At 40.1% G+C, this 23,722-nt stretch overlaps 1 protein-coding gene across 1 annotated transcript in view; it reads right to left on the reverse strand.

Moving 5' to 3' along the window:
• The window catches only part of SNCA (synuclein alpha), an 80,784-nt gene extending 58,512 nt beyond the window's left edge, over positions 1–22,272 (reverse strand). Inside the window, exons 1-4 of the mRNA XM_075285364.1 lie at positions 22,003–22,272; positions 21,333–21,478; positions 15,459–15,500; positions 10,018–10,163 (exon numbers count right to left, since the gene is read on the reverse strand). Coding sequence (XP_075141465.1) covers positions 10,018–10,163; positions 15,459–15,500; positions 21,333–21,453 — 309 coding nt within the window. The 5' untranslated portion in view covers positions 21,454–21,478; positions 22,003–22,272. The remainder of the gene's footprint in view (positions 1–10,017; positions 10,164–15,458; positions 15,501–21,332; positions 21,479–22,002) is intronic.
• Between the last annotated feature and the right edge of the window lie 1,450 nt (positions 22,273–23,722).

The raw sequence follows: 23,722 nt of genomic DNA on the forward strand, positions 1-23,722 counted from the left end.
TACTGATAGGGGTTTGTTATAAATCTCCAAATATAATGGAAGAAGCTGAAAATATACTAATAAAACAAATAGATGAGGCCGCAAAGCATGATAAAGTCATTATTATGGGGGTTTTCAACTACCCTGATATCAACTGGGAGGCAGAAACCTGCAGATCCAACAAAGGGAACAGGTTCTTGTCAGTAATAAAAGACAATTACCTATCACAACTAGTGCAGGACCCAGCAAGAGACGAGGCACTTTTAGACCTAATTTTAACAAATGAACCTGACACACTGTCAAAAGTGGAGGTTGGGGGACATCTGGGTAATAGTGACCATAACATAATAAGTTTTCTTGTACACATTAAGAAGACGTTCATTAGAGGGGGTACAAAAACACTAAACTTCAGGAAGGCAAATTTTAACCAGCTGAGAGAGGAGCTTAGCAGCATAAACTGGGACAATGTCCTCAACGTGACGGGAACACAAACTAAATGGGATATCTTCAAAAATATACTAAATAAGACCACTACAAAACACATACCCTATAGGAATAAGCGGGCCAGAAATCATAGAAAACCAATATGGCTAACTAAAACAGTACAGAATGCAATGAGGGATAAAAAGGAAGCATTTAAAGTACTAAAACAAGAGAGTAAAGACACAGCATTAAAAAACTATAAGGAGAAAAATAAATTGTGCAAAAAACAAATAAAGGAGGCGAAGATTGAGGCTGAGAGAAAAATTGCCAAGGAAAGTAAAAGTAATCCAAAATTATTCTTCAATTACATAAATAATAAGAAAATAAAAACTGACAATGTGGGCACTCTAAAAAATAATCTGGGTGTAATGGTGGAGGAGGATGAGGAAAAAGCACAAGTATTAAATGCCTTCTTCTCTACAGTGTTTACACAAGAAAATCCATTGGCCAACAACATGATTAGGGGTAATGTTAACTCTCAATTAAATGTCACCTGCTTAACCCAGGAAGAAGTGCAGCGCCGCCTGCAAAACACTAAAATAGTGAAATCGCCCGGTCCAGATGGTATACACCCCCGAGTTCTGAGGGAATTAAGCATGGTCATAGATAGACCCTTGTATCTAATATTTAAGGATTCAGTAATGACTGGGTCTGTTCCACAGGACTGGCGAATAGCAAATGTGGTGCCAATTTTCAAAAAGGGGTGTAAAAGGGAACCTGGAAACTATAGGCCAGTAAGTTTAACTTCTGTGGTGGGAAAGATATTTGAGGGCTTTCTAAGAGATGCTATCCTGGAGTATCTCAATGTAAATAATCTTATAACACCAAATCAGCATGGGTTTATGAGGAATCGGTCCTGTCAGACTAATCTGATTAGCTTCTATGAGGAGGTAAGTTCAAGACTGGACATGGGTAATGCAGTAGACGTGGTGTATCTGGACTTTTCAAAGGCTTTTGATACTGTTCCACATAAACGGTTGGTATGCAAAATGAGATTGTTGGGACTGGGGGAAAACATATGCATTTGGATTAGCAACTGGCTCACTGATGGGAAACAGAGGGTACTTGTTAATGGTAAATATTCAGACTGGGCCACAGTCACCAGTGGGGTGCCGCAGGGGTCAGTATTAGGTCCTCTCTTGTTTAATATCTTTATTAATGACCTGGTAGAGGGTTTACAAAGCAGGGTGTCTATATTTGCAGATGATACTAAACTTTGTAGGGTAATCAATAATGAGGAGGATAGTAGAATATTACAAGGGGATCTAAGGAAACTGGAAGCATGAGCATAGACTTGGCAAATAAAGTTTAATGTTGACAAATGTAAAGTAATGCACTTTGGGCGACGTAATAAAATGTATGACTATGTACTTAATAGTAAATTACTGTGTAAGACTGTCAATGAAAAAGACTTAGGGATTTTGGTGGACAGCAAGCTTACCTTTAATGACCAGTGCCAGGCAGCTGCTGCCAAGGCAAATAAAATTATGGGATGCATCAAAAGAGGTCTAGATTCTCATGACAAGGACATAGTTATGCCTCTATACAAATAACTGGTACGGCCACACTTAGCATATTGTGCACAATTTTGGTCCCCGATATACAAGAAAGACATAAGTGAACTTGAAAAAGTGCAAAGACGGGCAACCAAAATGATTAGGGGAATGGGTGGACTGGAGTACAATGATAGATTAACAAACTTGGGGTTATTCAGTTTAGAGAAAAGACGTCTACGGGGAGATCTAATAACAATGTACAAATACATGAAGGGACAATACAAAGAACTTTCTAAGGATATTTTTACTCCTAGGCCAGTGACAGTGACAAGAGGACATCCTCTACGTTTGGAGGAGAGAAGGTTTCACCAGAAACATAGAAGGGGATTCTTCACAGTAAGAACAACGAGGCTCTGGAACTCTCTGCCCCAGGAAGTGGTGATGGCGGATTCACTGAACAAGTTCAAAGTGGGCCTGGATGCCTTTCTTGAAGAGAAAAATATAATGGGTTATGGTCTCTAGATTTTAAGGACACGTTGATCCAGGGTTTTATACTAACTGCCAGATTTGGAGTCGGGAAGGAATTTTTCCCCCTGAAATAGGGCAATTGGCATGAGCCTCATGGGGTTTTTTGCCTTCCCTTGGATCAACACTGTAGGGGATTGTAGGGTTATAGGTTGGACTTGATGGACTCATGTCTTTATCCAACCTCATCTACTATGTAACTATGTAACCATCTAAAAATAATTTCCCATACGGTAAATACTGTGGTGGGAAAAAATCAAAATGGCCAAACCGCTATTTTTTTCTCCGTTTTGCCTCCCTAAAACATGAAATAAAAAGCAAAGAAACTGTCAGACATTCCTCAAACTGATATAGATAAAAAGTAAAAAGACCCCGTAAAAAAAAAAAGCCTTACACCAAAATATATACGGAAATATAAAAAGCTATAGGTCACAAAATGGTGACTCCAATAATAGTTCTCCAAGATGTTTGAGACAAGCTCCTTGCTAAATTCCTTCAGAAACTGTCTGCAAATATACCAAGAAGAATTGATAATCTTTGAAGGCAAAGGATGGTCACATCAAATATTGAAGTGATTTACATTTCTCTTTCGTTCTTTCACTTCATTTTTTAATTGGGAAAAACACTGTTGACACTTCTATTTTTCAAAGCATTCTTTTTTTTTGCAGCAATTTCTCTACACCTGTGTACTCCTTTTGCAAGATAATGTAATTGGTTGGCCATTCATTGGAATGGTTGCAGTGTAATATTTATTATTTATTTTGATTATTTATATAGCACCACAGCGCTTTACAGATATTTTCAACACTGTTCCATGAAGGCAGGGGCGCCACACTAATGAGGCGAGGTGAGGTGGCCGCCTCAGGCAGCAGAGAGGCTAGGTTCACCACTGCATGCAGGGTTCACAATCTAAATTTGAACCTACAATAGCTTATGCTAAGGAACGTCTCCATTTCTCCTCTTTCTTGGGCCTTCCTACAGCTTGGGGTTTATCTACAATGTAATATAGGCTTTTGCTTTCCTGATGCAGCACAACAAAACCCCACACAGGCACTGAATGGGTGAAGAAATATCTTTTGTAAAAATCTGAGCAGATTTGGATAGATGCAGTGATGACATTTCCCCGTTATGTAGGAGGTGAAGAGAAACACTGTTAAATGTGTGTTATTGCCTTGTTAGTGCTTGGCACATTTAATTTTCTCATGTGATGCTTTTTCAATAACAAGTGAGATGAAAAGATTATTGTGCACACAATCCTATAATTTTCTGCCACACGCCTGTTCAACCACAAATGGCGCTTTCAAGTATACAAAAAGGTCTTTTCTAAGGAGATGACACATACGTATAACAAAATGATGTATGAAATTATTAGGTCATTGCTATATACTGTATAATACATAGGTCACAGAGGTTAAAATTAAGTAAAACTTATATATACTGTGTGACCAATATAGATGCAGAACTGTGTTGCGCTGCGTTACTGAACTGCAACAGCCAGGACCAAAAGACTTGGACATCAGGGGATAAAAGTGTCCAGCATCACACAGAAGCAGAGAGTCCATGTTATACAATGCAATCTGTCATTGGGTTGTCAAGTCTACATATGAAAAGTCACAATTTTTCCAGGACAATATGAGGAACTGGGCCACCAAAGGTGCAGGTTTTATGTCTAATGGGAGTGGAACAATGCTGGCCACTAGGAATGAGAGGAAAACCATGCTAGGAACCAAGAATGATGGGCCCATCGCGAACTAGGGAATATACAGGTCACCAGGGATCTATGGTTTTGTTTGTAGGTTGGAGTGACTTATGTAGAATACCATGGCGGTTTTATTAGTCCCATTCTAGGCCTAGTTCTGTGTAATATAGTGAAGTATATAATGCATGATTTTTGGCTCTTTCCTCATTTTTTGGTGGTTTTGGGGGACCTTTACATAAAGAGTGTGTGAATACCACTATAGTAATGTATAGCTGGTTGCAGGCTATGAATATATTTATTGTTGCAGTTTCTATCTATTCTGCATAGATATTCTTTTCAATGATCAACTTTAATCTACTTTCAGAAAAAAGTAATGGATACACAATACAGATTCATGCCTGTTCTGCTTTAGTAATGTACTTTAGTAAATTGTATTCAGATCAGTGCTAAGGTTGAAAGCACAGATGGTAAGTTCTAGATACAATTGTAAACCACAGATTAAAATACTACTTAAGAACACATCTATTAAATTGCCATTTCATTTGCTTGTACTTAGGCCAGAACAAATGCTTTATTTATCCACCATAATGTTTCAATGTTCCAGAATCCCGGCAGCTAATTTTCCAGAGTCCTTTATAATTGTGATACACCAGACAATGGGCAAACATGATAATAGCAGGTCATCCGCAGAAGCTATCGGTTGCTGAAGGTCATTATATCAGCTTTGTGATGAAGCAAATACATTTGTTAGGGCTGATTCATATCCAGCACAAATAGTAGGTTCTTCAGACAAATGGACAAATTCAAGAACATAATCTTCAATGAATTAAAAGCCAACAGCAATGTAATAAAAGCCTCTCTCTAACACATTGAGATACCGTACATGAAATCATTGCATCTGTTCCGCTCAATCCCACCACAGCTGTCATTAGCATTGCCCTGTGATACTTTGCAAGGCCAAATGGCAGACTCCTATTGTCTCTGCTAATGATGGGATCACTGACGCTTTAGTACTATTCTGTTCACTATAGTAATTCAAGTAACATAAAACGCAATGGCTTGCCATTGTTGTGCCAACCATTGAAACTTACCATGTCTCACACCACACATTTTATCTGAATCATAAGCAAGTGTGCCAGCTCAATGTGCTTTTATCATTTCATGTGCGGAATTTGCAGCCTTGAAATCTTTTTGTTGCATTTTGTCATTGTTGGTACAGGATGTCAAATATATATTTTTTATCCTTCTATAGGCATTAGTCATATGTATGAATATATATATATATATATATATATATATATATATATATATATATATATATATATATATAATGTGGGGAAGTTAGCTCAGTAGAAGCAGTGGTGCGGACCCAAACAGTCAGAGACAGGGACACAAAATATGCAGCAAACCGGTTTATTTAGAAAAAAAACAGGAAAATAAATAAACCTTCACTTCAGGAACAAAATGAGCAAAACAAAATACAGCCTTAACTTCATGCAAAAACAAAATAAAAACCTACTCGCCTGAGCTACTAGATAAACAGAAGGTTAACCTAACTATACATGTGGCTTTCTTCCAGCCATATGAACCAAACAAGCACAATTTTGTCTCACCAGACTCATAGTTACAGGACAGAACCATACACCTACTTTCACCTCATGGAACTGCCATGAACTGCAGGCTCTGGAGCCTTTTATGGGTCAGTAATGAGCCAAGGATCTACACCTGGGCTGAGGCTTACTCTAGATCTGCCCTGATCCACATATATGTCAGAAACCCGGGGCTCATATATCTGGACTCCAGCACTCTGCCTGTCACCTTCTCACATATATATATATATATATATATATATATATATATATATATATATATATATATATATATATATATATATATTCTGAAACATCATTTTAATTGCAGATCAAAAGCATTTTAAATACCATGAGCAGAATGAAAATTCTTTACCCAATATGAATAAAAGTTGTTCTACATAGTAAGATTGCAGTGTTAACCCAAAAGGGTTCTCATCTCTAAAGACCTTCTAAGAACAGGGAAATAAAGATAGCAATTGGTCAAGATTCACTCCACTTTTACCTACTCAGAAGTAAACTAAGAAGTTTGGCAGTGGAAACAACTTGCCATTGGTCTTACTTGCCAGCAGCAGTGTAATGGCAGGAGCCTATTCTTAATAGGATACAGATTAGTGATTTATTTATTGTACTTTGATTACTATAGAGTGCTATTATAAATACTACCGACCACAGATAATATGCATATTATATGTGTATTACATGTGCACACTGAGTGGTCATCAAGCGAAGAAGTCATTGATAGCTAAATAGAACATGAAAAAGGAAGATTTTAGTGCAATGTGTACACCAGTAGGGTATTTTATTGTTATTAGATTATTAAGTGATAAAAATGGATTTTATTTAAAGCAAGGCTTGAATTTATGGTGTTAACCCCTTCCCGCCGATGGCATTTTTTGATTTTCGTTTTTCGTTTTTGCCTCCCCTCCTTCAAAACCCCATAACTTTTTTATTTCTCCGCTCCCAGAGCCATATGAGGTCTTAATTTTTGCGGGACAAATTTTTCTTCATGATGCTACCATTAATTATTCTATATAATGTACTGGGAAGCAAGAAAAAAAATTCAGAATGGGGTGGATTTGAAGAAAAAATGCATTTCTGCGACTTTCTTATGGGCTTTGGCTTTACGGCGTTCACTGTGCAGCCAAAATGACATGTCCCTTATATTCTGTGTTTCGGTACGGTTCCAGGGATACCAAATTTATATGGTTTTATTTACATTTTGACCCCTAAAAAAAATTCCAAAACTGTGTTAAAAAATTTTTTTTCTAAAAGTCGCCATATTCCGACGGCCGTAACTTTTTTATACGTAAGTGTACAGGGATGTATAGGGCGTCTTTTTTTGCGGGGTTGGGTGTACTTTTTAGTTCTACCATTTTCGGGAAATGTTATTGCTTTGATCACTTTTTATTCAATTTTTTATCAGAATCAAAACAGTGAAAAAACGGCGGTTTGGCACTTTCGACTATTTTTCCCGCTACGGTGTTTACCGAACAGGAAAAATATTTTTATAGATTTGTAGAGCGGGTGATTTCGGACACGGGGATACCTAACATGTATATGTTTCACAGTTTTTAACTACTTTTATATGTGTTCTAGGGAATGGGGGGTGATTTGAACTTTTAATTCTTTTTATATTTTTTTATATTTTTTTTAAACTTTTTTTTTATTTTTTTTTTGCATTTATTAGACTCCCTAGGGGTGTTGAACCCCAGGGGGTCTGATCACTAATGCAATGTATTACAATGCTAATGCATTGCAATGCATTGCAAAAAAGCATCCTTTCTTTTGCAGGCTGCATAGACCAACCTGCAAAAGAAAGGATTTGCATGACAAGGCTCCCGGCTGTCATGGCAACGGGACGTCAGCCCTGGAGCATGCTCCAGGAGCCGGCGATCCCGGCCAAAATGGCGGCGCCCATGCGCTGCTGGGAAAATGGCGCCTCCGGCGCCTTTGATCGCAGCGCCGGAGGGGTTAATGCCTTCGATCGGTCCGGGGACCGATCGGAGGCATTAAAGCCGGTTGTCTACTGCTTAAAGCAGTAGACACCCGGCGGCTATGGCGGCCGCCCGGCTCCCGGGCGGTCGCCATAGTTACAGACCCGACATGCGCCGTACTATTACGGCGCATGTCGGGAAGGGGTTAAAGTGTGTTTGGTGACAACTAAGTGCTCCAGAGTAAAAATGTATCTTTCTAGAAGTTTTTTGCTTAAAGGGATTCTACCACTAAAACACTTTTTTTTCTAGTTACCACGTCGGAATAGCCTTTAAAAAGGCTATTCGTCTCTTACCTGTGGAAGTGCTCTCCGCCGCGCCGTTCGTTCAAAATACCGGTTTGTACCGGTATGCTAATGAGTTCTCTCGCAGCGATGGGGGCGTCCCCATCGCAGGAGCAGAGATGGGGGCGTCCCCATTGCAGCTCGAAAACTCACCGCAGCGCCGCCTCTCTGGTCTTCAGTGTCCTCCCCTTGCTTCTTCAGCGTACTGTCGGACGCCTGCGCAGTACGCTCTGTTCGGCGAAGATTGCCGAACGTACTGCGCATGCGCAAAATTGCGGTCCCAGCCATAGTGCGGGCACCGGAATTTCACGCATGCGCAGTACGTTCGGCAATCTTCGCCGAACAGAGAGCATACTGCGCAGGCGTCCGACAGACGCTGAAGAGGCAAGGGGAGGACACCGAAGACCAGAGAGGCGGCGCTGCGGTGAGTTTTCGAGCTGCAATGGGGACGCCCCCATCGCTGCTCCTGCGATGGGGACGCCCCCATCGCTGCGAGAGAACTCATTAGCATACCGGTACAAACCGGTATTTTGAACGAACGGTGCGGCGGAGAGCACTTCCACAGGTAAGAGACGAATAGCCTTTTTAAAGGCTATTCCGACGTGGTAACTAGAAAAAAAAGTGTTTTAGTGGTAGAATCCCTTTAAGATAATCAGGGAGGGTCTCCAGAGGAAAACATCACAGTTTTTAATGTCCATATGTAGACATTATTATTATTATTATTATTATTATTATTATTGTTTATCTATATAGCACCATTAATTCCATAGTGCTTTACATATATATTAGAGAGTTATAGATCCTGTTAATGGTGAGAAAATGTAAAAACAAAAAGGCTTTGTTTGCACATCAGGTACTGCCATCTTTTATCTTTTATCAATGTAAGACTGTAAATTGTTCTACTACATAAGGATACAGAGAACACATTGCTCTTAGAGTCCCATTGTTAAAGCATATCCCATATATCACACATATATGATCGTTCAAAGCAAACAAAATGTTCTTATACAATGAAAAAGAAGGTATTCTAATGTATACTGTCTCAGGAAATACTAAAAAGACACTAGTCTGGTAAGTGGGCCCCTGTAGATCTCTCTGGTGTATGCACCAGCTGACCGTTTGACTTATACAGAACCATATTCCTTTATAAAGATAATAAGGCGATATTTCATATTCTTCCATTAGTCTACATTATCTTATGTTAGTAGAATATGGTTAAGTAATAGATATTCCTGTAATACATCTCTTGATCTTTATATCTTTTTATGTTTCAGATATTTCATGTTTTAGATATTATCATGAATAATGGGAAACAAAAACGCATTTCATTTAATACCTGCAATGATCTGTTCATAACCTCTAACTAGTGTTCAATAAAGGATTTATGCCTTAGAGATCCAAAGTCTATTCTTGGTACCTCATTCATATCCCATCAGGCAGTTTCCTCAATCTCTAGTATAACATCTTTTAGCTTTTAATGGTTTACTGTATGGGTAAAGTTCAAAGCAGCTTATTGTATAGCATACAGTATATTCAGTTATATAGTTATCTCTATGTGGGATACAATAAATGACATGTATTACAATATATGTTGTGGTCATTTTTAAAGAATTGAAAAAAAAAAAGAACTGCTCAGCATTTGTTTTCATGTACAAAACGACAGACCTACCAGACAGTATAATATATAAATGTAACTGATTTTAGATTTAATAGGGCACATGATCAAGCATAAGCCATACCCGTCATTCAACTATACATCCAAAATCTGCTGTTACGATGGCTTTGATAGTACAATTCAGAAAAAGATTCTGTTATAGAAAGAGAAATTTCACCACGAACATCTATCTATCACAATATTCCGCACATTTGACATACATTCACCAGAGAATTAAAAAAATGGGCTTCTGACAATTAACCCTGGGAAGTGAATATTTTCCCCATGTGATAGTTTTTTTCTATAACACATACCTGTTTACCCATCTGATCCTTTTTCACTAGACCCGTAGCAGCAGCAATATTTCCAGCGCCCTCTACTGTCTTCTGTGCAACTGCAGTCACTCCCGTAACTACTGCTCCACCAACATGAGAAACTTGCTCTTTGGTTTTTTCAGCCACTAGAAAACAATGAAATAACAAACATTACTATATGTCATGAGATATAATAACCCCATGTACTAACAAAACTACACACATTGACAAAATTGTTGGTACCTCTCATTTAATGAAAGAAAAACTCACAATGGTCACAGAAATAACTTGAATCTGACAAAAGTACTAATAAATTAAAAAAAATTATGAAAATGAACAAATGAAAGCCAGGGGTATTCCCATCTCTCCTGTTCACCAACTTGCAGGCTGTATGCTCTGTTCACTTCCTGGTTTTCTCAATAAATTGGTGGGCGGGGTTTCATTTGCTCTCTCACAGGCAAAGCCAGCTCTGCTATCTCTCTTCATAGCAGTACATGTTTGCAGTCAGTAATGAGGGATGGTTGTAATTAAATTAGCACAGTATCACTGGAAGATGCACAATATGAAGCTGATGTAACAGAGCTGGTTTGATAGGTGATGAGAATCCCAAACTTACATGTTACAGGACCAAGAGTCAGCTTGCAATATACTGAGTTTTAGGTTTGTGTTACATACATAGGTAACAGACTCCCTGTCTCAGCCCTTATCAGCAAAGCTCAATTAGCCGACCTGATAATTGGAAGAGCTGGAGATAAACAGCTCAGAAATACAAGCTGCTCCAAGAACTCGGCTCCCCCTCCCCTCCTGAGAACAGAGAGCTAGGTCACTTGTCCTGGGCGGAGAGATAAGATCATCCCCAGGTCCATGGTTATGGAAACGCTGTGTAAATAATAAAGTGAATAATCTCAGATAGCGGCCAAACAAAGCAGTTTTGCTGAAGCAATGTATTTAGGAAAAGTCTGACATCCACATAAGCTAGCAGTATAGATAGGATCCTAGAGATGGGACAACCCCTTTAAGTCTATGATGTGGTTCTAGTTAAGGGTTTATTAGTGTTAGGGCTCGTTCACATCTGCGGCCTGGCACTCCGTACTTAGGTTTCCGTTTCCTGCCTAAAACACAGGCAGGATACGGAAACCTGCAGGAGTCTCTCTCACCCATTCATTTGAATGGGTGAGAGAGATGTCCGGCCGTGCGCGGCGGTGAGCGTTTTAGGCTCTCCGCCGCGAAACCGGGTTTTATAATCCGGACACAGAGTCGGACATGCAGTACTCTGTGTCCGGATAAAAAAATCCGGTTTCGCGGCGGAGAGCCTAAAACGCTCACCGCCGCGCACGGCCGGACCCGGTCTATGGTTTCCGTCTTCTGGCATGCAGAAGACGGAAACCATAGAACGGAGACCCCAAACGCAGGTGTGAACCCAGCGTTAGTGTCTATGATGTGGTTCTAGTTAAGGGTTTATTAGTGTTAGTGTTTCTTTGAGATTTTCATAGTTTTGAAGCCTAAATGAAGGCTTGTATTGCAAGTGTGAACAAAGCCTAAATGTTAATGTGTCCTCATCACTCCAAATACTGTTTGTAGTTTTACATGAATGACACATATGATATCTGATCTATTACTTCTCGTCAGCCATAATCATACACAACTACATACACTCAGCTGAACTGCATCCTCTGTACAGACACTAGATTGTAGAAGAGTGTCCTTGTGTGGGATATATGTGGCTGTTTCTATTATGATGCTGCTACAAAGAAACCTGTCAATTATTTTATTTGGGCGGAGAACACTAAGGATAATTTACATATGCCTGACTCACCACGCTGCGGAACAGCCTGCTAGACTCATTGCAGCTTATTTGCATTTGTGGCAGAATAAAATTGTTATATTGCCATATTACTGAGGTAGTTTCAGTTATTTATTTAACTAATAGCTTCCATATGAGTCAGTTATATTATGCTGCCAGCCATTTGGAAACCCAGATGGACTTGACAAATCTTCTTGTAGAAAATGATCTCACAAAGATTCTGTTTTGTTACACCTAATCCATAAACTCTAGGCAATAACTGGTCACTGTAGACCTTCTACTGCTCAAATCTTCAGGGTATCTCATAATGAGAAGCCACCTTATCCAAAAAATCTATAAGGTATATGATTCATTTATACCAAGGATGGAATAACATATAGTATTGCTATATTAAAGGGTAGAGATGAGTGAGTAGTGTTCGATCGAGTAGGTGTTCGATCGAATACTATGATATTCGAAATACTCGTACTCAATCGAACACTACTAGCTGTTCGAAGTTTAAGGTTCGATGCAGAACCAGCATTGTTTGGCAGAATGCTATACATTCTGCCAATCAAGGCTGGTTCTTCTCTTACCTTAGAAGTCTTCTCCATGCAGCGTTCCCGCAGCGTCTTCCGGTTGGAATTCACTCTGCCTAGCCATCCGGCCTAGGCAGAGCCAACTACGCATGCGCGGGCATGCCCTCGCATGCACAGTCAGCTCTGCTCAGGCGTCGGGCCGGGCAGAGCCGACTGCGCATGTCTGCGCATGACCGCGCGTGCGGAGTCGGCTCTGCCTAGGCCCCGATGCCTAGGCAGAGTGAATTCCAGCCGGAAGAAGACGCGGGGACGCTGCGCCGGGAGAAGACTTCAAGGAGAATCCAGCCCGACCATCACTCGTGGACTTGGTAAGTATAATTTTATCGAATTTTGCGTACCCCAGAAACGAGCATTTCTCCCCATAGACTATAATGGGGTTCGAAATCCGTTCGAACAGTCGAACAGTGTGCGGCTGTTCGAATCGGATTTCAAACCTCTGACATTTTAGTGTTTGCTCATCTCTATTAAAGGGGCATTCTGGTCACAATAAGTTATCACTTAGCCACAGCATTTGAGGTAACTCGCTGATTGGTGGGGGTCTGACTGCTGGGATCCTAGAAATCCTTACATTTAGTTGGAAGAGAACTGCCAGACATAGCTGAGTGCTGTACTTCAGTGGTTCCCATTAAAATAAATGGACCGATAATGTATTTTTCTGACCTGCTGCTTCATCCAAACTTGGAGCATAACAACATAGTTCTATATGATAGGTGGGGTTCCAATAATCAATAAACAAGTAAGCCTCCTGGATAGGGGTAACATGTGACCAGAATACTCTTATAGGCTAAGACTCATATAGGCTCCTCATAGCGAACTGCAGACGAAAAATGTTGTGGAAAAGACTGAGGGGTAAAGGCAACATATTTTTTTTCTCCTGTGTTTTTCACAGAAAATCGGTAGAGTTTTTATCTGCTGACTTTCTGTCTCTATTACACCTATATGGCACTGCAAAACACAGCGTTTTGTTTCTGCTGTGCTCCTGTGGGAGGCAAAACGCTATGTTCTTCAATGTGGGGCCAATGGGGCAAATCATTAGGAGAATGAATGGAGCCATGTATCATAAAATCCTGAGTTACAACCTCCTTTTCTCCGCCAGGACATTAAAAATGGGTTGTGGCTGGGTCTTCCAGCAGGACAATCACCAATAACATACAGCCAAGGCAACAAAGGAGTGACTCAAAAAGAAGCATATTAAGGTCATGAAATGGCCTAGCCAGTCTCCAGACCTTAATCCCATAGAAAACTTCTGGATGGAGCTGAAGCTCTGAGTTGCCAAACGACAGCCTCAAAATCTTAATGATTTAGAGATGATCTGCAAAGAGGAGTGGACCAAAATTCCTGACATGTGCACAAACCTCATCATGAGCTACAAAAAACGTTTGACTGCTGTGCTTGTCAACAAGGGTTTTACCACCAAGTATTAAGTCTTGTTTGCCAGCGGGATCAAATACTTATTTCTCTATGCAAAATGCAAATAAATGTATACAATCTATACAATCTATAGGTGTGGAGACTTGTTAAGCCTTTAGCACTCCACTTTGCAAGGAACTATGGGAAGAACTATTGGTTTGCAACACTGAGGCAGCAACTGTCTTCCTAATTACATCATGGAAGGCAGATTTGCATATTCTTCCCATAGTTCCTTGCAAAGTGGAGTGCTAAAGGCTTAACAAGTCTCCACACACCTATATGGTGGTCTCTCCCTAAGGAGTGACATTATCCCCTTAACCTTGTCTAAGCCTCTCACCTCTACCAGGTTAAAGTCCTCTCTACATCGAGCTGAAGAGATCCAAGTAGATTGAAACTGCTGTCCTTGATTGAGAGACTATACCTGGTAATAATCCCAGCGTCATTGCAAAACAAAGGCCTCTTGGAAGGTCGGGCATGATGCTAAAGGGAGCAGCCATCATTGGGTTATTTCACTGGAATCCTGTCATAAGACAGGCTTGCACATTCCAGTGAGCGCCCTCTATTGGTTTGCAACACTGAGGCAGCAACTGTCTTCCTAATTACATCATGGAAGGCAGATTTGCATATTCTTCCCATAGTTCCTTGCAAAGTGGAGTGCTAAAGGCTTAACAAGTCTCCACACACCTATATGGTGGTCTCTCCCTAAGGAGTGACAATATCCCCCGAACCCTGTCTAAGCCTCTCACCTCTACCAGGTTATAGTCCTCTCTACATCGGGCTGATGAGATCCAACCAGATCGAAACAGCTGTCCTCGATTGAGAGACTATAACCTGGTAATAATCCCAGCGTCATTGCTAAACAAAGGCCTCTTGGAAGGTCGGGCATGAGGCTAAAGGGAGCAGCCATTATTGGGTTATTTCACTGGAATCCTGTCTTAAGACAGGCTTGCACATTCCAGTGAGCGCCCTCTATTGGTTTGCAACAATGAGGCAGCAACTGTCTTCCTAATTACATCATGGAAGGCAGATTTGCATATTCTTCCCATAGTTCCTTGCAAAGTGGAGTGCTAAAGGCTTAACAAGTCTCCACACACCTATATGGTGGTCTCTCCCTAAGGAGTGACAATATCCCCCGAACCCTGTCTAAGCCTCTCACCTCTACCAGGTTATAGTCCTCTCTACATCGGGCTGATGAGATCCAACCAGATCGAAACAGCTGTCCTCGATTGAGAGACTATAACCTGGTAATAATCCCAGCGTCATTGCTAAACAAAGGCCTCTTGGAAGGTCGGGCATGAGGCTAAAGGGAGCAGCCATTATTGGGTTATTTCACTGGAATCCTGTCTTAAGACAGGCTTGCACATTCCAGTGAGCGCCCTCTATTGGTTTGCAACAATGAGGCAGCAACTGTCTTCCTAATTACATCATGGAAGGCGGATTTGCATATTCTTCCCATAGTTCCTTGCAAAGTGGAGTGCTAAAGGCTTAACAAGTCTCCTAAGGAGTGACAATATCCCCTTAACCATATCTATGTCAGTGTGCAAACTTACAAAATCAGCAAGGGATCAAAGAATTATTTCCTTCACTGTATATTTATGGAGTTATACTTTAATGGACATGCTTTGCACGAATTCCCAAATATCTCATACCTGTTGTTACTCCATGCACAACGCCTTCTTTTGTTTTGGAACCTGCAAACCAAGGAGAAAATATATACTTTCATTATTTTGCTTGATGACCTGGAACACAAGGAATAATTCATGTCCCTTCATGAGTGGTTTGCTTTTCACTAGTCATTGACAAAGGTAATGAAAATAGAGATCAGCAGTTGCTACTTATAGTAAAGTCCTGTAATCTTTGTGAAAATGATGTCTTTCCATGCTCGCACTTCTCAGCTTGGTGCCTGGAATTCTCTATTAGCTCTCAGTATCACACTTCACATCTCATTTCATGACTCATTTGTCATTCTCACTTTTTTGTACAGAATCAGATTAACAATCACAAGCTCTGTCCATCTGTAGTGCTAGAATTGCACTTTATTGAATCCTTGCTTTCTTGCACGTTTACATTTCAAAAGAAATTATCTACTGCATGAGCAATGTCACACTGGGAGTTAGAGGACTCCCAAAGGTATCCAATGAATCCAATATTAGATTACAATACTGGTAATGAAGGCAAAATTGTAAAGGGTTTCCCTCCATCAAGCTGGATAAAAGTCGGTGGAGACACCTCAGCAATGAATTTTGTGGTATCTAGCATTACATTTATACTTGACCACCAGATTTCCTCTAGTTAGAAGGGCAGACAGGACATTGGAGCTCTGACTCTTATTAATGTTTTTCTTTTAATATATTATTAATAATCTTTCCTGTGAAATATTTATATTGTTGGGGTTACTTCAAATCCCTTTTGACTGTTGTGTCTAGCTATAGGGAGTGTCTGGGAAGAGCTAGAGGAAACTGAGTAGTAGAGGCTCTCAGTTTGGGGAAAACCTTTCAGTAACTATGATTTTGTCTCTCTGTGATTTGTCTTTTTTCAGAACCATTCCTGACCCAGTGTTGTTTATAAATTGTAAAGCATCCTATTAAGTTGTGTTAGGCTAAGGCCCCACATTGCGGAAAAGCAGCTTTTTTTGTTGCAGATTTTGTTGCGTTTTTTTGACCCAAAGCCAGGAGTGGATTGAGCAGAAGCTAAAAGTATAAGAACTTCCATTATAATTCCCATTCCGTTTATAGCCGTTTTTGACTTTGGTTCAGAAAAACGCAACAAAATCTGCAACAAAAAAAGCTACATTTCCTCAATGTGAAGCCTTAGCCTGAAAACTAGAAAGCCGTGTTAGGCTAAGGCTTGACGTTGCAGAAACACAGCTTTTTTTGTTGCAGATTTTGTTGCGTTTTTTGAGCCAAAGCCAAGAATGGCTACAAGAAGAGTGGGAGATATATATAATGTACTTATACTTCTACTTTCTGCTCAATCTACTCCTGGCTTTGGCTTGAAAAAACGCAACAAAATCTGCAACAAAAAAAAGCTGAATTTCCACAAGGTGGGACCTTGGCCTCATAGTTCTGAAAACTCATAAGAAAGTGATGGTATAACCTAGTTATATGCCATAAGTTACCATGTTGATGAAATGCTTTTCACAATATAGATAAGTTGTGAGGGTTTACCTATGAAATATTTTACCCAAATTTTGGACACTACTGAAAAGATCTATACTTAAGAAGACGATTTAGAATTATAATGAGTGAGTATTTTGCTTTACAGCCTCCTAATCTACTTTTGTTATGCTCATAACTTAATAAAGATCAGGGTACAACACACTGTTGGAGGGAGTCTGGGGTCTGGAAGTACTAGTAGGAATAATAGGATTTATCAATGATGGCTGTGTAAACTCAATCCCTGGGCTGTTATAGAACTGAGGAGGCCTTCAGGATACCTGATGGTGGTGGTAGTACTCCACTGGGGCAGTTCCTGATCCAGGTGAAATTTGGGAGTACTCTTGGTGGTAATTGTAGATAAGGACCGCGTGGTGAGCTTGGCGATGGTGTTTCCAATAGCCTGTGTTTAGGAATGATATATGTGCTAGTCTTTCTCTCGTTTTTTAGCCCTGTGCAGCTTGTAGCACAACAGGGTCTGTACTGTCAGGCCAAAGATGTAACCGTCCCCAGAATCCACAAAATGACACTAAACGTCTCAAAACTTCACTTGACAGTCAATAACCGCTCACCTCTACCTGTGTCCACTGGGATGCTACAAGGGCAGCTAGTTCTTTGTATGTTGTGGCTGAATACACTCCAGGACACCCGTAGTATCACTGGGCCCTTTACTTAGGTAGTGTCAGGTAGGAAATAACTCCACACAGTTTAATCAAACACAAGTAAAGGCCTTCACCAACAATGTCAAAGTTGAAAGAGACCCAATAGCACAGCATTGTTCCTGTTCTCACAGGGGATGCACACCAAGCTCACAAAGACCCTGTGATGCAAAGCTATTTTTACAGTTTGCTCTGCTGATTTTCAGAATGATTTTCTGGACTGGCTGGTCCTACTCCCAGACTACCCTAGAATGCACTGAACAAACTACTGAACCAGACTCATAAAAAATTTGGGAAAACTCCAATTACAGTGAATGACAGAAAATGTAAGCCACGGAGTGTGTAGGCTTTATTGAGGAATCAAGGACGACACACCCCGCAGCACAGACTATAGAAGCGACAGAGTTCCACCAGTGTAGGAATCACCACACCAACTCTTCTTGAGAACAGGCAGGTACAGTAAATGGCACCATGACTCAGCAGTGGCAATTAAAGTGACAGTAGAACAATACAATAACGTAGTATTCCAGTGCAAACTTATGAGCCATCGTCATTCGTAAGCCATACAATATATACATTATCTTTACAATGCAATGAGCATAAACACATGCAAAAAAATCGTAAAAAGCCTGTCTATAGTGGGAACAAATTTTCTGGGACAACAAGTCCTCGGCTCAGGGCACCATTATGGAAGGGAATGGCTTCCACCATCTCAGAGAACACTTAGATTGCTCAAGATGAGAACTGTGATGAATTAAGAGGTAGGAACAATAATAAATGTTTACTAGAGTAAGTCTACAACTGGGATACCCTCTAAATTTCTCTGCATGTGTATATTATTTAGTCTTGCCTGGTATACTGTACTGAATTGGATTTCATGTTTTATAGAATAAAACAAGATTTGCTCCCGCAGGGAACATGCTCAGTTTGCCTGATTGGTGTCTCCCTGCTCAGTGCCTAAGGCAAGCATATCATTAGAATCAATAAATGTATTAGAAGATGAGAACATTACCAAGTTAAGTTGCATAAATGCTGAACAGGGAAGAAGCTATAATGGGGAGCTGAAGCAACAGTTACACCGAGTATTTAAAGCTGGAGGAGGCTCAAAATCCCCTTCTAAAGATAAGACACCAATATTAAAAATACCACATGGTGGTTACGAGCCCTGTTAAAGATTTTGCATTTGGGTCAGGAACTTTGAGTCATGCTGAGCTATAATTTACTTTTAACTGAGAGAAAGACACAGAAGGATACAGTAGAAGGGGAAAAGGATGAGCAGGAAGAGTAAGCAAAAGAGTTAGGGTATTTTTCACATGGAGGAAAAGGTTGTGTAAACCTTTTCTGACGTGTGAACATTCTGCGCGGATAGCCGAGACGGGATGCCGATGCAGCATCGGCATTCGGTCGCAGCATTCCTCTCCTGTTTAGGTCTGAATGAATGGGTCTAAACAGGAGTATGTCTCGAGCCGTGGATGCCGCGACTGAATCAGTGGCCTCTTTTTTTCCACTACTAGTCAATGGGATCTGTTTTTGGAGGCGGATTCCATGTCAAAATGCACTGCCAAAAAACTCCATGTGAGCATACCCCTAGGGTTAGGTCAAATTTACAACTTATTCTTTATCCAAAGTATAATAAGTGTGTCTGATTGATAGGGACCACTATGGTCTTCATCAATTACGAGAATGAGGGTACTTTGTACCCATGTTTGAAAGGAGTATTAATTTCCCATTGAACTGCTACTCCATTCATCTCTATGGGCCTGACAAACAGAAGCAAAGTACATTGCTTAGCCGTCCTGTACATTTGTATGGAGCTGCAGCACACTTGTGTGACCATCCTTGAGCCTACTCATCAGACACTTATCATATCCTGTGGATTGGGTAGAAATTGCAAACTTGTCAATGTCCTTTTAAATATAGTTATGCATAGAAGCAATCTGCTATATCATACCCTTTGTAGGATGATATTAATGATGAATGAGTACTATATGTAGATTAATCAGTGGTTTTCTTGGCACAAGTCAATCAGTAAATATCAATACATTACACAATATCAGGATTTGCATCAGAATAGAATAGGTTGTTGTTCAACTAAAGTTTTCAAGAATGCAATTGTGGAATGAGGGATCTGGGAAAAAATCTTAAAGGAAATTTGTCACCAGAAAATGATCTATTTTTTAATCACGTTTTATGGTAAACGTATATATAAAGAATTTTTGGTGAGGTTTTATAGATTTCCCATGTTATTGGCTATATTTTAAAAAAAAACAACACAATTCTGACTGTGGCCACTAGGTCAGTTCCTGTTTTCCGCAGATTTAATTTCTCTCTTACTCTTACTCATCAGCATATTAATGATTGCACCTATCATTTATATGTACATGAGACACAGAATCCATCACTTACAATAGGTGGTTTTACTGTTTATCTACTCCCCTATCTGTGCAATTACTTCTGCAAAGGACATAGATCATGTCCAGAAAAGTGTCTCGTGATAGGTATGCTCCAGACTATTGTATCTATGGCCCATGGTCCGTCTACAGGGGACAGGAAGCGAGAAACTATTTCAGGGTTAGTGGCAAGAGTTGGAATTACAAGATTCTTAGTTTTTTTAAATATATAATTAGATTAATAATTTAAAAAAGTTAACAAAAACTCTTAAAAATATGTTTAATATAAAAATGTGACTTAGGCAGTAGGTCATGGCTTGGTGACACCTTCCCTTTAAGCTCTAAAGATACCACTTATTTTTTGCTTTTCATGGACATTTGATTTTCTCATTGTTGATTCTAATTTGTTCTATCCACAATCCAATACCTATGGGAAATCAGGTTAGACACTTTCTGGACATAAGCAGCACCTATGGTACAAGGAAGATGCCGTGTTCCAGTAAAGTATCATGTAAAGGGAGAAAAAGTACCAAGTGTGAACTGGTTAGGTTAAGGACAACTGCATTTACCACATTATTGAATTAGTTTTTTTTCCCACTCTTATAGAGTCTAGACTATAGATAAATTTTCATGGAACTATATCTGACAAGTATGTGGCTTATGCTAGGTTTACACTAGCATCGCCTCTCCGTTGTTTGGGGACTCAAATGACGGAGAGGCAGACCACTAAAACAGCAATTAGACATGGAACCTGGCCGACCCCTTCAACTATGTAAGGGTCCATTCGGCCTTTGTCATTTTTAAACTGAAACTGGTGGAGGAAAAAATTTTCTGTGTAGGATTTTTTCCTCCACTGATATTCACCATGCACCACGAAGATGGTGAACGTGGCCTTAGCAGAACTCAATAAAAGTAAAACGAAAAACATGACATGAATATTGTGTTTGTGAAAATTTCAAACTTTTCATAACAATGTAATGCAATCATAAAAGTATATTAAATGTAATACTGTAACTTTTTTGCATTAATATATCAACGCATATTTTCTTCATTTATGATGCATGTAGTAACTTCAGAGTAAGACATTTATTAAATGTGGTTTCATTAACTTAAGATTTATTAGCAAGCTTCTATCTCATTCAGGTTGTCTCCTAAAATTAAGACTACATAGCTAAAATAGTATCTAAAATGTGTAACAATGTAATCTGTCCTCTTACAAAAGAACCAAAATTCACCTTAACCTCGTAAAAATTGTTACTCTGGAGGGAAATCAGAATCCTAATTTCACAGCTGGTAGTTTATTGATCAGTGTTACCTACCCACGTAAAGGACGCCCTCTTTTGTCTTTCCTGCTGCTTCTGCCACACCCTGTTTGGTTTTTTCAGCAGCTGCCACGACTCCCTCTTTGGCTTTGGAAAGCCCTTTCATGAATACATCCATAGCTAATGACTGTAGGTTACAAGTGCTGGAAAACAAATGCCATTCATGGAAAATAGTTGACAATTTCACTTTATGCAAACATTGCATCCTCTATGCTAAAATAGAAATCCAGCAATTGGAATTGTTCTGATCTCTTTAACTAAGCAGTCACCCAAGGAACTATCTCATGAGTAACCTGTATATAGCCAGGTCATACCCTGTGCAATGTGGGATGATAAAATCGATATAACTGTCACCATAGTATTCATAATATGCTGAAGTCTAGTAATATATAATATATATTTTTTACATTTAATAGTAAAACATAGATTGAGATAGATAGATAGATAGATAGATAGAATTACAGAAGTAATATGTATCTTAGATAAATTAAGTGAGAGCAATTTACCTACATATGACATCGTTCAATAGGAGAAGGCACAGTTATATAAGGTTCCTACTGTGAAATATAGATACAGTGACTACATATTGTGTAGCTAATAGGATAAGCTAGAAATGTGTAGCTACCTGTTGTGTGAAATGTATACATATATCTATAGTAATACTTACATAAACCTTTGGATCTTGAGAGCTCACTGAAAGGGATGATATCTGATCTTCTGTAACAAGTTAAATAAAATTCAGTACATTTCGGTTAAATAAATCCCATATATATTCATGAGCAAAGCCCTGATAGAATGTAAATCATCCAGATGTAATAGCAGGCACTCAGTGAGAAATGAACAGAAAATACTATCAATAAAAAGTAGATGAAAAAAAAAGAAAAATGGTTACAAGACCACTTTTACTCTATAGGAGCAGCTCCTTCGTGTGACTCATCCTCCCTTCTTCCCCAACACCCTCTACATCTCCCTCCTCCTCTTTTTTTCCTTTCCACATGCCTGATTTGTCAGTGTGAAAACTGAAAAATCGCAGGCAGCCTCCCAAGCTGGACCACTTGTAAGCTCGCTGCTTCCCTGGCAAACAATGAGAGCCATTATCAGCAGGATTCCTCCAGATTCAGGTCACAATAGAAAATGATGGCATGGATCATGTTAATTAGCCATGCAGATGCTGGATAGTAGCAGCCACATCTGTACAGATGCAGGGGCCGTAGACAAGGTGCATTTATCAACCACACACATTTCTTATGAACAGCTTCCTCTCTCTGGCAGCTGGCGGAGACACACCGTGCTGAATTATTCATCGCTAAATTAATATGATTGCACAGTAAACATCTTCCAACCACAAACCCACAGTCACTTGGGTACACGACGCTCAGCATCAGGTAATATTGCAAGAGGTCTCACTATGATGTCCAGGACTTCATAAAGAATTTCAACATAAGGCACCTTGGAGCAGATATCAAGCAAGTCTGTGGAAGATGATCATAAGTTAAAAGATGACTTGAATACATTCAACGTTTGGCAAATGAGGTTCAATGTGGAAAAATGTAAAGTTATGCACTTGAGTATTATAAACTGCATGCACCATATGCAGTGGCGTAACTAGGAATGGCGGGCCCCGTGGCAAACTTTTGACATGGGGCCTCACCCCCATCCGACACCGATGACGAAGACCTCGATCGACCCCCTCCTCCGCACTCTATTATGTCCCTTAGTGGCCCCTGCACAGTATTATGTCCCTTAGTGGCCCCTGCACACAGTATTATATCCCTTAGTGGCCCCTGCACAGTATTATGTCCCATAGTGGCCCCTGCACACAGTATTATGTCCCTTAGTGGCCCTTGCACACAGCATTATATCCCATAGTGGCCCCTGCACACAGTATTATAGCCAATAGTGGACACCCATAAACAATTATTATACTCTGGGGTCTTTTCAGACCCCAGAGTATAATAATCGGAGACCCGGGGGAATAAAAACATAAAAAAATTACTGTTTCTTACCTGTCCCCTGGCTCCTACGCTGTCTTCTCCGCTGCCGTCCTTCTTCTATGACATCGGACATCACATGACCCGGGAACCAGGACTCACTTACCGATCCCTGCTCACAGCTGCCTCCACATCTGCAGAAGGGGAAACACAGGCAGCCATGAGCAGGAGTAGGGATTAGTAAGTACCGTAAATACAGCCAGTTACCTGCTGGGGTTACAAAAAATAGATAAAACATCAGGGGCCCATCGGGCCCCCTAATGTCCCTGACCCTGTGACAGCCACTACTGTGGCTACCCAAGTAGTTACACCACAGTGGCCCCTACAAAAAATATTGTGATAGGCTGTATAATGTAAAATACCCTCAAAGGACAAGGAGTTAAAAATCTGAATCTG

The sequence above is a fragment of the Leptodactylus fuscus genome, chromosome 1 (genome assembly GCF_031893055.1).
Source record: "Leptodactylus fuscus isolate aLepFus1 chromosome 1, aLepFus1.hap2, whole genome shotgun sequence".
NCBI lineage: Eukaryota > Metazoa > Chordata > Amphibia > Anura > Leptodactylidae > Leptodactylus > Leptodactylus fuscus.